The 21,881-nt window shown below is 42.1% G+C and overlaps 1 protein-coding gene across 2 annotated transcripts in view; it reads right to left on the bottom strand.

Annotated features, from left to right (window-relative positions):
• The window catches only part of Bem46 (abhydrolase domain containing 13-like protein Bem46), a 103,768-nt gene that overhangs the window by 10,377 nt on the left and 71,510 nt on the right, over positions 1 to 21,881 (bottom strand). For both annotated transcript variants that reach the window (XM_071661100.1, XM_071661101.1), the window contains exon 5: positions 20,337 to 20,500. In XM_071661100.1, the coding sequence (XP_071517201.1) occupies positions 20,337 to 20,500 (164 nt within the window). The remainder of the gene's footprint in view (positions 1 to 20,336; positions 20,501 to 21,881) is intronic.

The raw sequence follows: 21,881 nt of genomic DNA, 5'->3' as shown, positions 1-21,881 counted from the left end.
GGAGGTGGGCAGATTAGAAAGGGTAGTGAGTGTAGTGAGTGTTGGGATGACGAAGTAATATTATTAGTCAAAGAGAAGAGAGAGGCATTTGGACGAGTTTTGCAGGGAAATAGTGCAAATGATTGGGAGATGTATAAAAGAGTATAAAAGAAAGAGGCAGGAGGTCAAGAGAAAGGTGCAAGAGATGAAAAAGAGGGCAAATGAGAGTTGGGGTGAAAGAGTATCATTAAATTTTTAGGGAGAATAAAAAGATGTTCTGGAAGGAGGTAAATAAAGTGCGTAAGACAAGAGAACAAATGGGAATATCAGTGAAGGGAGGCAAATGGAAAGGTGATAACAAGTTGTGGTAATGTGAAAAGGAGATGGAGAGTATTTTGAAGGTTTGTTGAGTGTGTTAGGTGATAGAGTGGCAGATATAGGGAGTTTTGGTGGAGGTGGTGTAAGAAGTGAGAGGGTTAGGGAGAATGATTTGGCAAACAGAGAAGAGGTAGTAAAACCTTTGCAAAAGATGAAAGATGGCAAGGCAGCAGGTTTGGATGGTACTGCAGTGGAATTTATCAAAAAAGGGGGTGACTGTGTTGTTGACTGATTGGTAAGAATATTTAATGTATGTATGACTCATGGTGAGGTGCCTGAGGATTGGCGGAATGCATGCATAGCGCCACTGTACAAAGGCAAAGGGGATAAAGGTGAGTGCTCAAATTACAGAGGTATAAGTTTGTTGAGTATTCCTGGGAAATTATATGGGAGGGTATTGATCAAGAGGGTTAAGGCATGTACAGAGCATCAGATTGGGAAAAAGCAGTGTGGTTTCAGAAGTGGTAGAGGATGTGTGGATCAGGTGTTTGCTTTGAAGAATGTATGTGAGAAATACTTAGAAAAGCAAATGGATTTGTATGTAGCATTTATGGATCTGGAGAAGGTATATGATAGAGTTGATAGAGATGCTCTGGGGAAGGCACTGAGAAAATATGGTGTGGAAAGCAAGTTGTTAGAAGCGGTGAAAAGTTTTTATCAAGGATGTAGGGCATGTGTACGAGTAGAAAAAGAGGAAAGTGATTGGTTCTCAGTGAATGTTGGTTTGCGGCAGGGGTGCGTGATGTCTCCATGGTTGTTTAATTTGTTTATGGATGGGGTTGTTAGGGAGGTGAATGCAAGAGTTTTCGAGGGAGGGGCAAGTATGCAGTCTATTGTGGATGAGAGAGCCTGGGAAGTGAGCCAGTTGTTGTTCGCTGATGGCTGATTCGGGTGAGAAACTACAGAGGCTTGTGACTGAGTTTGGTAAAGTGTGTGAAAGAAGAAAACAGAGTAAATGTGAATAAGAGCAAGGTTATTAGTTACAGTAGGGTTGAGGGACAAGTCAATTGGGAGGTAAGTTTGAACAGAGAAAACCTGGAGTAAGTGAAGCATTTTAGATATCTGGGAGTGGATTTGGCAGCGGATGGAACCATATTAGCGGAAGTAAGTCATAGGGTGGGGGAGGGGGCAAAAGTTCTGGGAGCATTGAAAAATGTCTGGAAGGTGAGAACATTATCTCGGAAAGCAAAAATGGGTATGTTTGAAGGAATAGTGGTTTCAACAATGTTATGTGTTTGTGAAGTGTGGGCTATGGATAGAGTTGTGTGGAGGAGGGTGGATGTGCTGCAAATGAGATGTTTGAGGCCAATATGTGGTCTGAGATGGTTTGATCGAATAAGTAATGAAAGGGTAAGAGAGATGTGTGGTAATAAAAAGAGTGAGGTTGAGAGAGCAGAAGAGGGCATTTTGAAATGGTTTGGTCACATGGAGAGAATGAGTGAGGAAAGGTTGACAAAGAGGTTATATGTGTCAGAGGTGGAGGGAACGAGAAGTGGGAGACCAAATTGGAGGTGGAAAGATGGAGTGAAAAAGATTTTGAGTGATTGGGGCCTGAACAAGCAGGAGGGTGAAAGGTGTGCAAGGAATAGAGTGAATTGGAACTATGTGATATTCCGGGGTGGACATCCTGTCAACGGATTGAATCATGGCATGTGAAGCATCTGGGGTAAACAATGGAATGATTTGTGGAGTCTGGATGTGGAAAGGGAGTTGTGGTTTCGGTGCATTATACATGACACCAACAAGACTGAGTGTGAACGAATGTGGCCTTTGTTGTCTTTTCCCAGCACTACCTCGCGCGCATAATGTTCTTGACTTCCACACATTCTTCATGCTCCCAGAACTTTCACCATCTCCCCACCCTATGATTCACTTCCACTTCCATGGATCCATCTGCTGCCAGATCCACTCCCAGATATTTAAAACACTTCACTTCCTCCAGTTTTTCTCCATTCAAACTTCCCTCTCAGTTGACTTGTCCCTCAACCCTACTGTACCTAATAACCTTGCTCTTATTCACATTTACTCTCAGCTTTCTTCTTTCATACACTTTACCAAACTCAGTCACCAGCTTCTGCAGTTTCTCACACGAATCAGCCACCAGCACTGTACCATCAGCGAACAACAACTGACTCATTTCCCAAGCTCTCTTATCCACAACAGACTGCATACTTGCCCCTTTCCAAAACTCTTCCATTCACTTCCCTAACAACGCCATCCATAAACAAATCAAACAACCATAGAGACATTACACACCCCTGCCGCAAACCTAAATTCACTGAGAACCAATCACTTTCCACTCTTCCTACACCTACACATGCATTACATCCTCGATAAAAACTTTTCACTGCCTCTAACAACTTGCCTCCCACACCATATATTTCCTATCCCTTCCACAGAGCATCTCTATCAACTCTTTCATATGCCTTCTCCAGATCCATAAATGCTACATACAAATCCATTTGCTTTTCTAAGTATTTCTCACATACATTCTTCAAAGCAAACACCTGATCCACACATCCTCTACCTCTTCTGAAACCACACTGCTCTTCCCCAGTCTGATGCTCTGTACATGCCTTCACCCTCTCAATCAATACCCTCCCATATTATTTCCCAGGAATACTCAACAAACTTATACCTCTGTAATTTGAGCACTCACTTTTATCCCCTTTGCCTTTGTACAATGGCACTATGCAAGCATTTCGCCAATCCTCAGGCACCTCACCATGAGTCACACATACATTAAATAACCTTACCAACCAGTCAACAATACAGTCACCACCTTTTTTAAGAAATTCCACTGCAATACCATCCAAACCTACCGCCTTGCCGGCTTTCATATTCTGCAAAGCTTTTACTACCTCTTCTCTGTTTGCCAAATCATTTTCCCAAAGCCTCTCACTCTGCACACCTCAACCAAAACAACCTATATCTGCCACTCTATCATCAAACACATTCAACAAACATTCAAAATGCTCACGCCATCTTCTCACATCACCACTACTTGTTATCACCTCCCCATTAGCCCCTTCACTGAAGTTCCCATTTGTTCCCTTGTCTTATGCACTTTATTTACCTCCTTCCAAATCATCTTTTTATTCTCCCTAAAACTTAATGATACTCTCTCACCCCAACTCTCATTTGCCCTCTTTTTCACCTCTTGCACCTTTCTCTTGACCTCCTGTCTCTATCTTTTATACATCTCCCAGTCATTTGCATTATTTCCCTGCAAAAATTGTCCAAACGCCTCTCTTCTCTTTCACTAATAATCTTACTTCTTCATCCCACCACTCACTACCCTTTCTAATCTACCCACCTCCCATGCTTCTCATGCCACAAGCATCTTTTGCGCAAGCCATCACTGCTTCCCTAAATACATCCCATTCCTTCCCCACTCCCCTTACCACCTTTCTTCTCACCTTTTTCCATTCTGTACTCAGTCTCTCCTGGTACTTCCTCATGCAAGTCTCCTTCCCAAGCTCACTTACTCTCACCACTCTCTTCACCCCAACATTCTCTCTTCTTTTCTGAAAACCTCTACAAATATTCACCTTCACCTCCACAAAATAATGATCGGACATCCCTCCAGTTGCACCTCTCAGCACATTAACATCCAAGTCTCTCTTTCGCGTGCCTATCAATTAACACGTAATCCAGTAATGCTCTCTGGCCATTTCTCCTACTTACATACGTATACTTATGTATATCTCTCTTTTTTAAACCAGGTATTCCCGATCACCAGTCCTTTTTCAGCACATAAGTCTACAAGCTCTTCACCATTTCCATTTACAACACTTAAAACCCCATGCACACCAATTATTCCCTCAACTGCCACATTACTCACCTTTGCATTCAAATCACCCATCACTATAACCCGGTCTCGTGCATCAAAACGACTAACACACCCACTCATCTGCTCCCAAAACACTTGCCTCTCATGATCTTTCTTCTCATGCCCAGGTGCATATGCACCAATAATCACCCATCTCTCTCCATCAACTTTCAGTTTTACCCATATCAATCTAGGGTTTACTTTCTTACACTCTTTCACGTACTCCCACCACTCCTGTTTCAGGAGTAGTGCTACTCCTTCCCTTGCTCTTGTCCTCTCACTAACCCCTGACTTTACTCCCAAGACATTCCCTAACCACTCTTCCCCTTTACCCTTGAGCTTCCTTTCACTCAGAGCCAAAACATCCAGGTTCCTTTCCTCAAACATACTACCTATCTCTACTTTTTCTCATCTTGGTTACAACCACACACATTTAGACACCCCAATCTGAGCCTTCGATGAGGATGATCACTCCCCGTGTGACTCCTTCTTCAGTTTCCCCTTTTATAAAGTTAAAATTAAAGGAGGGGGGGATTCCAGCCCCCCACTCCCATCCCCTTTAGTCGCCTTTTACAACACGCAAGGAATGCGTGGAAAGTATTCTTTCTCCCCTATCCCCTATGTATATTATATTTATTATTTATTTTGCTTTGTCTCTGTCTCCCGCGTTAGCGAGGTAGCGCAAGGAAACAGACGAAAGAATGGCCCAACCCACCCACATACACACGTATATACACACACGTCCACACATGCAAATATACATACCCATACATCTCAGTGTATACATATACATACACACACAGACATATACATATATACACATGTACATAATTCATACTGTCTGCCTTTATTCATTCCCATTGTCACCTCGCCACACATAAAATAACATCCCCCTCCCCCCTCGTGTGTGCAAGGTAGCGCTAGGAAAGGAAAACAAAGGCCCCATTTGTTCACATTCAGTCTCTAGGTGTCATGTAATAATGCACCGAAACCACAGCTCCCTTTCCACATCCAGGCCCCACAGAACTTTCCATGGTTTACCCCAGACGCTTCACATGCCCTGGTTCAATCCATTGACAGCACGTTGACCGTGGTATACCACATCGTTCCAATTCACTCTATTCCTTGCATGCCTTTCACCCTCCTGCATGTTCAGGCCCCGATCACTCAAAAATCTTTTCCACTCCATCTTTCCACTCCCAATTTCGTCTCCCAATTCTCCTCGCCCTCCACCTCTGACACATATATCCTCTTGGTCAATCTTTCCTCACTCATTCTCTCCATGTGACCAAACCATTTCAAAACACCCTCTTCTGCTCTCTCAACCACACTTTTTATTTCCACACATCTCTCTTACCCTTACATTACTTACTCGATCAAACCACCTCACACCACATATTGTCCTCAAACATCTCATTTCCAGCACATCCACCCTTCTGCGCACAACTCTATCCATAGCCCACACTTCGCAACCATACAACATTGTTGGAACCACTATTCCTTCAAACATACCCAATTTTGCTTTCCAAGATAATGCTCTCGACTTCCACACATTTTTCAACGCTCCCAGAACTTTCGCCCCCTCCCCCACTCTATGATTCACTTCTGATTCCATAGTTCCATCCACTGCCAAATCCACTCCCAGATATCTAAGACACTTCACTTCCTCCAGTTTTTCTCCAGTCAAACTTACCTCCCAATTGACTTGACCCTCAACCCTACTGTACCTACTAACCTTGCTCTTATTCACATTTACTGTCAACTTTCTTCTTTCACACACTTTACCAAACTCAGTCACCAGCTTCTGCAGTTTCTCACATGAATCAGCCACCAGCGCTGTACAATCAGCAAACAACAACTGACTCACTTTCCAAGCTCTCTCATCCACAACAGACTGCAAACTTGCCCCTCTTTCCAAAACTCTTGCATTCACCTCCCTAACAACCCCATCCATAAACAAATTAAACAACCATGGAGACATCACATACCCCTGCCGCAAACCTACATTCACTGAGAACCAATCACTTTCCTCTCTTCCTACATGTACACATGCCTTACATCCTCGATAAAACTTTTCACTGCTTCTAACAACTTGCCTCCCACACCATATATTCTTAATACCTTCCACAGAGCATCTCTATCAACTCTACCATATGCCTTCTTCAGATCCATAAATGCTACATACAAATCCATTTGCTTTTCTAAGTATTTCTCACATCCATTCTTCAAAGCAAACACCTGATCCACACATCCTCTACCACTTCTGAAACCACACTGCTCTTCCCCAATCTGATGCTCTGTACATGCCTTCACCCTCTCATTCAATACCCTCCTATATAATTTCCCAGGAATACTCAACAAACTTATACCTCTGTAATTTGAGCACTCACTCTTATCCCCTTTGCCTTTGTATAATGGCACTATGCAAGCATTCCGCCAATCCTCAGGCACCTCACCATGAGTCATACATACATTAAATAACCTTACCAACCAGTCAACAATACAGTCACCCCCTTTTTTAATAAATTCCACTGCAATACCATCCAAACCTGCTGCCATGCCGGCTTTCATCTTCCGCAAAGCTTTTACTACCTCTTCTCTGTTTACCAAATCCCTGGGGAAGAAAGAATACTTCCCATGCATTCCTCACGTGTCATAGAAGGCGACTAAAGGGGATGGGAGCGGGTAGCTAGAAACCCTCCCCTCCTTGTATTTTAACTTTCTAAAAGGGGAAACAGAAGAAGGAGTCATGCGGGGAGTGCTCATCCTCCTTGAAGGCTCAGACTGGGGTGTCTAAATGTGTGTGGATGTAACCAAGATGAGAAAAAAGGAGAGATAGGTAGTATGTTTGAGGAAAGGAACCTGGATGTTTTGGCTCTGAGTGAAACGAAGCTCAAGGGTAAAGGGGAAGAGTGGTTAGGGAATGTCTTGGGAGTAAGGTCAGGGGTTAGTGAGAGGACAAGAGCAAGGGAAGGAGTAGCACTACTCCTGAAACAAGAGTCATGGGAGTATGTGATAGAGCGTAAGAAAGTAAATTCTCAATTGATATGGGTAAAACTGAAAGGTGATGGAGAGAGATGGGTAATCATTGGTGCATATGCACCTGGGCATGAGAAGAAAGATCATGAGAGGCAAGTGTTTTGGGAGCAGCTGAATGAGTGTGTTAGTGGTTTTGATGTACGAGACCGGGTTATAGTGATGGGTGATTTGAATGCAAAGGTGAGTAATGTGGCAGTTGAGGGAATAATTGGTATACATGGGGTGTTCAGTGTTGTAAATGGAAATGGTGAAGAGCTTTTAGATTTATGTGCTGAAAAAGGACTGGTGATCGGGAATACCTGGTTTAAAAAGAGAGATATACATAAGTATACATATGTAAAAAAGAGAGATGGCCAGAGAGCGTTATTGGATTACGTGTTAATTGATAGGCGCGCGAAAGAGAGACTTTTGGATGTAAATGTGCTGAGAGGTGCAACTGGAGGGATGTCTGATCATTATCTTATGGAGGCGAATGTGAAGATTTTTAGAGGTTTTCAGAAAAGAAGAGAGAATGTTGGGGTGAAGAGAGTGGTGAGAGTAAGTGAGCTTGGGAAGGAGACTTGTGTGAGGAAGTACCAGGAGAGACTGAGTACAAAATGGAAAAAGGTGAGAACAAAGGAGGTAAGGGGAGTGGGGGAAGAATGGGATGTATTTAGGGAAGCAATGATGGCTTGTGCAAACGATGCTTATGGCATGAGAAGTGTGGGAGGTGGGCAGATTAGAAAGGGTAGTGAGTGGTGGGATGAAGAAGTAAGATCATTAGTGAAAGAGAAGAGAGAGGCATTTGGACAATTTTTGCAGGGAAAAAATGCAAATGAGTGGGAGATCTATAAAAGAAAGAGGCAGGAGGTCAAGAGAAAGGTGCAAGAGGTGAAAAAGAGGGCAAAAGAGAGTTGAGGTGAGAGAGTATCATTAAATTCTCTAGAGAATAAAAAGATGTTTTGGAAGGAGGTAAATAAAGTGCGTAAGACAAGGGAGCAAATGGGAACTTCAGTGAAGGGGGTAATGGGGAGGTGATAACAAGTAGTGGTGATGTGAGAAGGAGATGGAGTGAGTATTTTGAAGGTTTATTGAATGTGTTTGATGATAGAGTGGCAGATATAGGGTGTTTTGGTCGAGGTGGTATGCAAAGTGAGAGGGTTAGGGAAAATGATTTGGTAAGGAGACTTGTGTGAGGAAGTACCAGGAGAGACTGAGTACAGAATGGAAAAAGGTGAGAACAAAGGAGGTAAGGGGAGTGGGGGAGGAATGGGATGTATTTAGGGAAGCAGTGATGGCTTGCGCAAAAGATGCTTGTGGCATGATAAGCGTGGGAGGTGGGTTGATTAGGAAGGGTAGTGAGTGGTGGGATGAAGAAGTAAGATTATTAGTGAAAGAGAAGAGAGAGGTATTTGGACGATTTTTGCTAGGAAAAAATGCAAATGACTGGGAGATGTATAAAAAAAGAGGCAGGAGGTCAAGAGAAAGGTGCAAGAGGTGAAAAAGAGGGCAAATGAGAGTTGGGGTGAGAGAGTATCATTAAATTTTAGGGAGAATAAAAAGATGTTCTGGAAGGAGGTAAATAAAGTGCGTAAGACAAGGGAGCAAATGGGAACTCCAGTGAAGGGAGCTAATGGGGAGGTGATAACAAGTAGTGGTGATGTGAGAAGGAGATGAAGTGAGTATTTCAAAGGTTTGTTGAATGTGTTTAATGATAGAGTGGCAGATATAGGGTGTTTTGGTCGAGTTGGTGTGCAAAGTGAGAGGGTTAGGGAAAATGATTTGGTAAACAGAGAAGAGGTAGTAAAAGCTTTGCGGAAGATGAAAGCTGGCAAGGCAGTAGGTTTGGATGGTATTGCAGTGGAATTTATTAAAAAAGGGGGTGACTGTATTGTTGACTGGTTCGTAAGGTTATTTAATGTATGTATGATTCATGGTGAGGTGCCTGAGGACTGGCGGAATGCTTGCATAGTGCCATTGTACAAAGGCAAGGGGGATAAAAGTGAGTGCTCAAATTACACAGGTGTAAGTTTGCTGAGTATTACTGGTAAATTATATGGGAGGGTATTGATTGAGAGGGTGAAGGCATGCAAAGAGCATCAGATTGGGGAAGAGCAGTGTGGTTTCAGAAGTGGTAGAGGATGTGTGGATCAGGTGTTTGCTTTGAAGAAAGGATGTGAGAAATACTTAGAAAAGCAAATGGATTTGTATGTAGCATTTATGGATCTGGAGAAGGCATATGATAGAGTTGATAGAGATGCTCTGTGGAAGGTATTACGAATATATGGTGTGGGAAGCAAGTTGAAGCAGTGAAAAGTTTTTATCGAGGATGTAAGGCATGTAAGGCATGTGTACGTGTAAGAAGAGAGGAAAGTGATTGGTTTTCAGTGAATGTAGGTTTGCGGGAGGGGTGTGTGATGTCTCTATGGTTGTTTAATTTGTTTATGCATGGGGTTGTTAGGGAGGTGAATGCAAGAGTTTTGGAAAGAGGGGCAGGTATGAAGTCTGTTGGGGATGAGAGAGCTTGGGAAGTGAGTCAGTTGTTGTTCGCTGATGATACAGCGCTGGTGGCTGATTCATGTGAGAAACTGCAGAAGCTGGTGACTGAGTTTGGGAAAAAGTGTGAAAGAAGAAAGTTAAGAGTAAATGTGAATAAGAGCAAGGTTATTAGGTACAGTAGGGTTGAGGGTCAAGTCAATTGGGAGGTAAGTTTGAATGGAGAAAAACTGGAGGAAGTAAAGTGTTTTAGATATCTGGGAGTGGATCTGGCAGTGGATGGAACCATGGAAGCGGAAGTGAATCATACGGTGGGGGAGGGAGCGAGAACCCTGGGAGCCTTGAAGAATGTGTGGAAGTCGAGAACATTATCTCGGAAAGCAAAAATGGGTATGTTTGAAGGAATAGTGGTTCCAACAATGTTGTATGGTTGCAAGGCGTGGGCTATGGATAGAGTTGTGCGCAGGAGGGTGGATGTGCTGGAAATGAGATGTTTGAGGACAATATGTGGTGTGAGGTGGTTTGATCGAGTAAGTAATGTAAGGGTAAGAGAGATGTGTGGAAATAAAGACAGCGTGGTTGAGAGAGCAGAAGGTGTTTTGAAATGGTTTGGGCACATGGAGAGAACGAGTGAGGAAAGATTGACCAAGAGGATATATGTGTCGGAGGTGGAGGGAACGAGGAGAAGTGAGAAAGGCAGACAGTGTGAATTGTGTGCATGGGTATATATGTATGTGTCTGTGTGTGTATATATGAATGTGTACATTGAGATGTATAGGTATGTATATTTGCGTGTGATGACGTGTATGTATATACGTGTGTATGGGGGTGGGTTGGGTCATTTCTTTCGTCTGTTTCCTTGCGCTACCTCGCAGACGCGGGAGACAGCGACAAAGCAAAAAAATAAATAAAATGTATATATATATATATATATATATATATATATATATATATATATTATTTTTTTTTTATTATACTTTGTCGCTGTCTCCCGCGTCTGCGAGGTAGCGCAAGGAAACAGACAAAAGAAATGGCCCAACCCCCCATACACATGTATATACATACGTCCACACACGCAAATACACATACCTACACAGCTTTCCATGGTTTACCCCAGACGCTTCACATGCCTTGATTCAATCCACTGACAGCACGTCAACCCCGGTATACCACATCGCTCCAATTCACTCTATTCCTTGCCCTCCTTTCACCCTCCTGCATGTTCAGGCTCCGATCACACAAAATCTTTTTCACTCCATCTTTCCACCTCCAATTTGGTCTCCCTCTTCTCCTCGTTCCCTCCACCTCCGACACATATATTCTCTTGGTCAATCTTTCCTCACTCATTCTCTCCATGTGCCCGAACCATTTCAAAACACCCTCTTCTGCTCTCTCAACCACGCTCTTTTTATTTCCACACATCTCTCTTACCCTTACGTTACTTACTCGATCAAACCACCTCACACCTCACATTGTCCTCAAACATCTCATTTCCAGCACATCTATCCTCCTGCGCACAACTCTATCCATAGCCCATGCCTCGCAACCATTCAACATTGTTGGAACCACTATTCCTTCAAACATACCCATTTTTGCTTTCCGAGATAATGTTCTCGACTTCCACACATTCTTCAAGGCTCCCAGAATTTTCGCCCCCTCCCCCACCCTATGATCCACTTCCACTTCCATGGTTCCATCCGCTGCCAGATCCACTCCCAGATATCTAAAACACTTCACTTCCTCCAGTTTTTCTCCATTCAAACTCACCTCCCAATTGACTTGACCCTCAACCCTACTGTACCTAATAACCTTGCTCTTATCCACATTTACTCTTAACTTTCTTCTTTCACACACTTTACCAAACTCAGTCACCAGCTTCTGCAGTTTCTCACATGAATCAGCCACCAGCGCTGTATCATCAGCGAACAACAACTGACTCACTTCCCAAGCTCTCTCATCCCCAACAGACTTCATACTTGCCCCTCTTTCCAAAACTCTTGCATTCACCTCCCTAACCACCCCATCCATAAACAAATTAAACAACCATGGAGACATCACACACCCCTGCCGCAAACCTACATTCACTGAGAACCAATCACTTTCCTCTCTTCCTACACGTACACATGCCTTACATCCTCGATAAAAACTTTTCACTGCTTCTAACAACTTGCCTCCCACACCATATATTCTTAATACCTTCCACAGAGCATCTCTATGAACTCTATCATATGCCTTCTCCAGATCCATAAATGCTACATACAAATCCATTTGCTTTTCTAAGTATTTCTCACATACATTCTTCAAAGCAAACACCTGATCCACACATCCTCTACCACTTCTGAAACCACACTGCTCTTCCCCAATCTGATGCTCTGTACATGCCTTCACCCTCTCAATCAATATCCTCCCATATAATTTACCAGGAATACTCAACAAACTTATACCTCTGTAATTTGAGCACTCACTCTTATCCCCTTTGCCTTTGTACAATGGCACTATGTACGCATTCCGCCAATCCTCAGGCACCTCACCATGAGTCATACATACATTAAATAACCTTACCAACCAGTCAACAATACAGTCACCCCCTTTTTTAATAAATTCCACTGCAATACCATCCAAACCTGCTGCCTTGCCGGCTTTCATCTTCCGCAAAGCTTTTACTACCTCTTCTCTGTTTACCAAATCATTTTCCCTAACCCTCTCACTTTGCACACCACCTCGACCAAAACACCCTATATCTGCCACTCTAGCATCAAACACATTCAACAAACCTTCAAAATACTCACTCCATCTCCCTCTCACATCACCACTACTTGTTATCACCTCCCCATTTGCGCGCTTCACTGAAGTTCCCATTTGCTCCCTTGTCTTACGCACTTTATTTACCTCCTTCCAGAACATCTTTTTATTCTCCCTAAAATTTAATGATACTCTCTCACCCCAACTCTCATTTGCCCTTTTTTTCACCTCTTGCACCTTTCTCTTGACCTCCTGTCTCTTTCTTTTATACATCTCCCACTCAATTTCATTTTTTCCCTGCAAAAATTGTCCAAATGCCTCTCTCTTCTCTTTCACTAATACTCTTACTTCTTCATCCCACCACTCACTACCCTTTCTAATCAACCCACCTCCCACTCTTCTCATGCCACAAGCATCTTTTGCGCAATCCATCACTGATTCCCTAAATACATCCCATTCCTCCCCCACTCCCCTTACTTCCATTGTTCTCACCTTTTTCCATTCTGTACTCAGTCTCTCCTGGTACTTCCTCACACAAGTCTCCTTCCCAAGCTCACTTACTCTCACCACCCTCTTCACCCCAACATTCACTCTTCTTTTCTGAAAACCCATACAAATCTTCACCTTAGCCTCCACAAGATAATGATCAGACATCCCTCCAGTTGCACCTCTCAGCACATTAACATCGAAAAGTCTCTCTTTCGCGCGCCTGTCAATTAACATGTAATCCAATAACGCTCTCTGGCCATCTCTCCTACTTACATAAGTATACTTATGTATATCTCGCTTTTTAAACCAGGTATTCCCAATCATCAGTCCTTTTTCAGCACATAAATCTACAAGCTCTTCACCATTTCCATTTACAACACTGAACACCCCATGTATACCAATTATTCCCTCAACTGCCACATTACTCACCTTTGCATTCAAATCACCCATCACTATAACCCGGTCTCGTGCATCAAAACCACTAACTATATATATATATATGTATATATATATATATATATATATATATATATATATATATATATATATATATATATATATATTCTTTCATACTATTCGCCATTTCCCGCGTCAGCGAGGTAGCGTTAAGAACAGAGGACTGGGCCTCTGAGGAAACATCCTCATCCAGCCCCCTTCTCTGTTCCTTCCTTTGGAAAAAAAAAAAGTAAATAAATAAAAGAGAGGGGAGGATTTCCAGCCCCCCGCTCCCTTCCCTTTTAGTCGCCTTCTACGACACGCAGGGAATACGTGGGAAGTATTCTTTCTCCCCTATCCCCAGGGAATATATATATATATATATATATATATATATATATATATATATATATATATATATATATATATATATATATGTTTTTTTTCTTTCAAACTATTCGCCATTTCCCGCATTAGCGAGGTAGCGTTAAGAACAGAGGACTGGGCCTTTGAGGGAATACCCTCACCTGGCCCAATTCTCTGTTCCTTCTTTTGGAAAATTAAAAAAAACCGAGAGGGGAGGATTTCCAGCCCCCCGCTCCCTATATATATATATATATATATATATATATATATATATATATATATATATATATACATATATATATTTCATATATATATATATATATTTCCTTTTTTCCATAGCCAGAGGTTGAACCATTATGTGACATTCTTTTTTTTCATTCATTTCAAGCTAGAAGTTTCAGTTTTCTAAATTGTTTCTTACATTTCTCATATGTATATATATGTGTGTGTGTGTGTATATGTGCGTATGTATGTGTATGTGTGTGTATGTGTATAGGTATATATATATGTATATTATCCCTGGGGATAGGGGTGAAAGAATACTTCCCACGTATTCCTCGCGTGTCGTAGAAAGCGACTAGAGGGGACGGGAGCGGGGGGCCAGAAATCCTCCCCTCCTTGTATTAACTTTCTAAAATGGGAAACAGAAGAAGGAGTCACGCGGGGAGTGCTCATCCTCCTCGAAGGCTCAGAGTGGGGTGCCTAAATGTGTGTGGATGTAACCAAGATGTGAGAAAAGGAGAGATAGGTAGTATGTTTGAGGAAAGGAACCTGGATGTTTTGGCTCTGAGTGAAACGAAGCTCAAGGGTAAAGGGGAAGAGTGGTTTGGGAATGTCTGGGGAGTAAAGTCAGGGGTTAGTGAGAGAACAAGAGCAAGGGAAGGAGTAGCAATACTCCTGAAACAGGAGTTGTGGGAGTATGTGATAGAGTGTAAGAAAGTAAATTCTCGATTAATATGGGTAAAACTGAAAGTTGATGGAGAGAGGTGGGTGATTATTGGTGCATATGCACCTGGGCATGAGAAGAAAGATCAAGAGAGGCAAGTGTTTTGGGAGCAGCTGAATGAGTGTGTTAGTGGTTTTGATGCACGAGACCGGGTCATAGTGATGGGTGATTTGAATGCAAAGGTGAGTAATGTGGCAGTTGAGGGAATAATTGGTATACATGGGGTGTTCAGTGTTGTAAATGGAAATGGTGAAGAGCTTGTAGATTTATGTGCTGAAAAAGGACTGATGATTGGGAATACCTGGTTTAAAAAGCGAGATATACATAAGTATACTTATGTAAGTAGGAGAGATGGCCAGAGAGCGTTATTGGATTACGTGTTAATTGACAGGCGTGCGAAAGAGAGACTTTTGGATGTTAATGTGCTGAGAGGTGCAACTGGAGGGATGTCTGACCATTATCTTGTGGAGGCTAAGGTGAAGATTTGTATGGGTTTTCAGAAAAGAAGAGTGAATGTTGGGGTGAAGAGGGTGGTGAGAGTAAGTGAGCTTGAGAAGGAGACCTGTGTGAGGAAGTACCAGGAGAGACTGAGTACAGAATGGAAAAAGGTGAGAACAATGGAAGTAAGGGGAGTGGGGGAGGAATGGGATGTATTTAGGGAATCAGTGATGGATTGCGCAAAAGATGCTTGTGGCATGAGAAGAGTGGGAGGTGGGTTGATTAGAAAGGGTAGTGAGTGGTGGGATGAAGAAGTAAGAGTATTAGTGAAAGAGAAGAGAGAGGCATTTGGACGATTTTTGCAGGGAAAAAATGCAATTGAGTGGGAGAAGTATAAAAGAAAGAGACAGGAGGTCAAGAGAAAGGTGCAAGAGGTGAAAAAAAGGGCAAATGAGGGTTGGGGTGAGAGAGTATCATTAAATTTTAGGGAGAATAAAAAGATGTTCTGGAAGGAGGTAAATAAAGTGCGTAAGACAAGGGAGCAAATGGGAACTTCAGTGAAGGGCGCAAATGGGGAGGTGATAACAAGTAGTGGTGATGTGAGAAGGAGATGGAGTGAGTATTTTGAAGGTTTGTTGAATGTGTTTGATGATAGAGTGGCAGATATAGGGTGTTTTGGTCGAGGTGGTGTGCAAAGTGAGAGGGTTAGGGAAAATGATTTGGTAAACAGAGAAGAGGTAGTGAAAGCTTTGCGGAAGATGAAAGCCGGCAAGGCAGCAGGTTTGGATGGTATTGCAGTGGAATTTATTAAAAAAGGGGGTGACTGTATTGTTGACTGGTTGGTAAGGTTATTTAATGTATGTACGACTCATGGTGAGGTGCCTGAGGATTGGCGGAATGCGTGCATAGTGCCATTGTACAAAGGCAAAGGGGATAAGAGTGAGTGCTCAAATTACAGAGGTATAAGTTTGTTGAGTATTCCTGGGAAATTATATGGGAGGGTATTGATTGAGAGGGTGAAGGCATGTACAGAGCATCAGATTGGGGAAGAGCAGTGTGGTTTCAGAAGTGGTAGAGGATGTGTGGATCAGGTGTTTGCTTTGAAGAATGTATGTGAGAAATACTTAGAAAAGCAAATGGATTTGTATGTAGCATTTATGGATCTGGTGAAGGCATATGATAGAGTTGATAGAGATGCTCTGTGGAAGGTATTAAGAATATATGGTGTGGGAGGAAAGTTGTTAGAAGCAGTGAAAAGTTTTTATCGAGGATGTAAGGCATGTGTACGTGTAGGAAGAGAGGAAAGTGATTGGTTCTCAGTGAATGTAGGTTTGCGGCAGGGGTGTGTGATGTCTCCATGGTTGTTTAATTTGTTTATGGATGGGGTTGTTAGGGAGGTAAATGCAAGAGTTTTGGAAAGAGGGGCAAGTATGAAGTCTGTTGGGGATGAGAGAGCTTGGGAAGTGAGTCAGTTGTTGTTCGCTGATGATACAGCGCTGGTGGCTGATTCATGTGAGAAACTGCAGAAGCTGGTGACTGAGTTTGGAAAAGTGTGTTGAAGAAGAAAGTTAAGAGTAAATGTGAATAAGAGCAAGGTTATTAGGTACAGTAGGGTTGAGGGTCAAGTCAATTGGGAGGTGAGTTTGAATGGAGAAAAACTGGAGGAAGTGAAGTGTTTTAGATATTTGGGAGTGGATCTGGCAGCGGATGGAACCATGGAAGCGGAAGTGGATCATAGGGTGGGGGAGGGGGCGAAAATCCTGGGAGCCTTGAAGAATGTGTGGAAGTCGAGAACATTATCTCGGAAAGCAAAAATGGGTATGTTTGAAGGAATAGTGGTTCCAACAATGTTGTATGGTTGCGAGGCGTGGGCTATGGATAGAGTTGTGCGCAGGAGGATGGATGTGCTGGAAATGAGATGTTTGAGGACAATGTGTGGTGTGAGGTGGTTTGATCGAGTGAGTAACGTAAGGGTAAGAGAGATGTGTGGAAATAAAAAGAGCGTGGTTGAGAGAGCAGAAGAGGGTGTTTTGAAGTGGTTTGGGAACATGGAGAGGATGAGTGAGGAAAGACTGACCAAGAGGATATATGTGTCGGAGGTGGAGGGAACAAGGAGAAGAGGGAGACCAAATTGGAGGTGGAAAGATGGAGTGAAAAAGATTTTGTGTGATCGGGGCCTGAACATGCAGGAGGGTGAAAGGAGGGCAAGGAATAGAGTGAATTGGAGCGATGTGGTATACCGGGGTTGACGTGCTGTCAGTGGATTGAAGCAAGGCATGTGAAGCGTCTGGGGTAAACCATGGAAAGCTGTGTAGGTATGTATATTTGCGTGTGTGGACGTATGTATATACATGTGTATGGGGGGGGTTGGGCCATTTCTTTCGTCTGTTTCCTTGCGCTACCTCGCAAACGCGGGAGACAGCGACAAAGTATAAAAAAAAAAAAAAAAAAATATTTCATACTTGATCGCTGTTTCCTGCATTAGCGAGGTAGTGCCAAGAAACAGACAAAGAAAGACAGACACATCTATGCACATACACGTGCATATACACATATATCTATACATAAACATGTATATACATATATGTACACATACATAGTCATACTAGCTTGCCTTCAAACATCCCAATGCCACCACCTACGTTATATATACATATATATATATATATATATATATATATATATATATATATATATATATATATATATCCCTGGGGATAGGGGAGAAAGAATAATTCCCACGTATTCCCTGCATGTCATAGAAGGCGACTAAAAGGGGAGGGAGCGGGGGGGCTGGAAATCCTCCCCTCTCATTTTTTTTTAATTTTCCAAAAGAAGGAACAGAGAATTGGGCCAGGTGAGGGTATTCCCTCAAAGGCCCAGTCCTCTGTTCTTAACGCTACCTCGCTAGTGCGGGAAATGGCGAATAGTTTGAAAGAAAAGAAAGAAAAATATATATATATATATATATATATATATTTTTTTTTTATTATTATACTTTGTCGCTGTCTCCCGCGTTTGCGAGGTAGCGCAAGGAAACAGATGAAAGAAATGGCCCAACCCCCCCCCCCCCATACACATGTATATACATACGTCCACACACGCAAATATACATACCTACACAGCTTTCCATGGTTTACCCCAGACGCTTCACATGCCTTGCTTCAATCCACTGACAGCACGTCAACCCCGGTATACCACATCGATCCAATTCACTCTATTCCTTGCCCTCCTTTCACCCTCCTGCATGTTCAGGCCCCGATCACACAAAATCTTTTTCACTCCATCTTTCCACCTCCAATTTGGTCTCCCTCTTCTCCTTGTTCCCTCCACCTCCGACACATATATCCTCTTGGTCAATCTTTCCTCACTCATCCTCTCCATGTGCCCAAACCACTTCAAAACACCCTCTTCTGCTCTCTCAACCACGCTCTTTTTATTTCCACACATCTCTCTTACCCTTACGTTACTCACTCGATCAAACCACCTCACACCACACATTGTCCTCAAACATCTCATTTCCAGTACATCCATCCTCCTGCGCACAACTCTATCCATAGCCCACGCCTCGCAACCATACAACATTGTTGGAACCACTATTCCTTCAAACATACCCATTTTTGCTTTCCGAGATAATGTTCTCAACTTCCACACATTCTTCAAGGCTCCCAGAATTTTCGCCCCCTCCCCCACCCTATGATCCACTTCCGCTTCAATGGTTCCATCCACTGCCAGATCCACTCCCAGATATCTAAAACACTTCACTTCCTCCAGTTTTTCTCCATTCAAACTCACCTCCCAACTGACTTGACCCTCAACCCTACTGTACCTAATAACCTTGCTCTTATTCACATTTACTCTTAACTTTCTTCTTCCACACACTTTACCAAACTCAGTCACCAGCTTCTGCAGTTTCTCACATGAATCAGCCACCAGCGCTGTATCATCAGCGAACAACAACTGACTCACTTCCCAAGCTCTCTCATCCCCAACAGACTTCATACTTGCCCCTCTTTCCAAAACTCTTGCATTTACCTCCCTAACAACCCCATCCATAAACAAATTAAACAACCATGGAGACATCTCCCATGTGTCTTAAGTATTTGTTTGCATTATACACCTGCTCAGGACTGAGGTGCTCGTCAGCTATGAGTTTTGCAAATTCGTCCACACACTCAGAAGCTAATTCATGGTTTGCTGATCGTTTTTCTCCATACACTTTATTCATGATGCTTCTTGAATATCCTTCACTATAGTCATGCTTATGTTGTAATTTAAGTTCTTTATGGAACACCTTTGCCTGGTCCATAATCATGCTACCTGACAAGTCCACTCATCACTTCAATGCTGTCAAAACCATTCCATCCTCACGCAATCATGCTCAGTACTCTTCCCATCTTTCATAGTTCTTCTAATCGTCATTTACTTCTTGGAATTGCTGACTGCATAGAATTTCAATATTTTCTCCCTTTGCTTCTTTATATCATAAACAGTTGATGAACCAATACTGTAGTCATACAGCTTACACACTAAAACACCACAGTCCATTTCTTTCAACTGTTCTACTTTATCTTGAATCGATATGTACTGGTGTTTACGTTTCACACCACGACTGACTCTCTCATATGTCTTAGAAGCCATAGCTAGGGTTAAATTTAAGCAAAATAAGCTAAGAATCTTACAGAATTGCAGTATCACCACCAACAAGAGTGTAAAGAATGGAAAAAGCATGCCCTTCACACAACGCCATCTGTGGCTGCCCAGTAAACTAGTCTGGTGGCCATGGAAATTTCAAATTCCCCTCATAATTTTGTCCGGACTAAAGGAGGTGCCAAACCATCAGTTGCCGGAAATTCTGTGGTGTACCTGTAGAAAGACCACCCCCCCTCACATCCATTCTCTAGCTCTCATGTATAATGCACTTAAAAAACAGCACCCTATCCACATAACAATAATGAGATAGCCTTCATTAGGGCATCAAGATGCCCAAGCCATCTCAGCTAACATAAAAATATAAGGATATATGGGAAAGAAGAGAATGAGGGAAAATATCAAAAAGATGGCTGCCTTTATGAAAGACTTAAGTAGGACGATTTGTAAGAGCTATCTTGTTGCTAAGTTGAGGCAACAGCAGGATAATCTGTATGCTCTACCTTACTGCTGCGTAGAAAAAAATTAATGAAACAAAGAGACACAGGACAGCATACATATATATACCTTATTCTTGTGGCACCAGTAAGGTAATTTGGTGAGAATTTTCACACTGGAAAAGAGCACCTTGGCCATATCTGGTATAGAAGTGAAGGTATTTTCTAATACCACTCCTGCCACCCTGTTGCTTATTTCTGTTCGGCTAACACAGTCCACGGCCACTGCTCCACCTGAAAAAAAAATCACATTCTCTCAGAAAACAGCAAACAAACACAGCTTCATATGAAAATGCTAAACTTGTGCTCGGTGTATCAAAGCCAAGTGATAAAGAACCAGCATTACATCCAAAGTCATTACTTTGTCCATCTATCTGTGTCAATATTCAATATATTTTACCATTCATTGGATTCAAAGTACAAGGTACAAGCAGAAACTTTCTTAAGTATTTCAGCAACCAAGCAGTTCAATATATGTAATGCCCATAACCCTACAATACCACTTAAAACATTTGCTGATACCTACATGGTGGTTTGGCTCAAATGAGAGAAACAGTCATTACCTTCTTGCACAAAGACATGTGTGAGAATAACTGGATCAATTTGACAAATACACATAAGCTGGGGAAGGGGGACCGAACTGATCAGAGGTAAAAATAAACAATAAAAGACAAACCACAGAAAAATATTAATTACTCAGCTCTTTTTTTTTTGTCCTATTTCACAGTTGTCCACAACATTAAGATAAAGGTAATGTAAAGGGCTCTCACCAAATAAGATCTCTGTACATTTCCAGCCATTTTTCTGCATTCTAACTCCAAGAAATTCTAATACAATTAAACTAACAAAATCAATCTTGGAATAGAATAAAGCTTTTTTTATTACAAACTTAAAAAAGATAATTGCTACTGTGACCTGAAAAAGGAAAAGCTGTTTTTCATGCTACAAACTAAAAAGGGCTTATATCATTAGACTCTCCCTACATATGGCTTTCCCTAAGACACAAAGACTTCATCAGATTTTGACATCAAAGTTGTAGATATTGCTGTGAAAAAACTTGATCCCTCCACCATCCATTTTGACCCAATCACTAATTTTTGTACAAGTCCCACTCATCCATGTAACAACGACTTTGCCCTCTTACCATAACACTCTCTCATGTTTCAAGAAACACAATCGCAAGTTGTCATCAAAGTCAGTCCTAGAAAAATCCAGTTATAAGCAGTAACCACTTTCTGGTTCCCATCACAGTGACCTCAACCTATTACCTTTTCATCTTATGATTAATAGGCTTCTTTCTTTTTCATGAGATAAAACCATACATTAAGTCTGATTAATGTCACTTAAACAGAAATCAAGTTAATCATGGAAACTATCTAACTTCTTTTATGTGGTGAATACGCATTTTGATCTCTTCTAAATATCAATCTACCAATCAAATTTTATTCCGTTTCCATTCTTAGGTGCACACAGATTCTTAGCTCATTCAAACATTCTCATTCAGTTTTGTGTTAAACTGAAACATGAACAGAGCTCCTCCTTCTTCACTACACTTGAGGTAAATGGTCATCTGAAAAAAAGTTCATTCATGGCTCCACCTTACATAATCGGATTT

Source organism: Panulirus ornatus, chromosome 73 (genome assembly GCF_036320965.1).
Source record: "Panulirus ornatus isolate Po-2019 chromosome 73, ASM3632096v1, whole genome shotgun sequence".
NCBI classification, from domain to species: Eukaryota; Metazoa; Arthropoda; class Malacostraca; order Decapoda; family Palinuridae; genus Panulirus; species Panulirus ornatus.
This window is presented reverse-complemented; position numbering and strand designations above follow the sequence as displayed.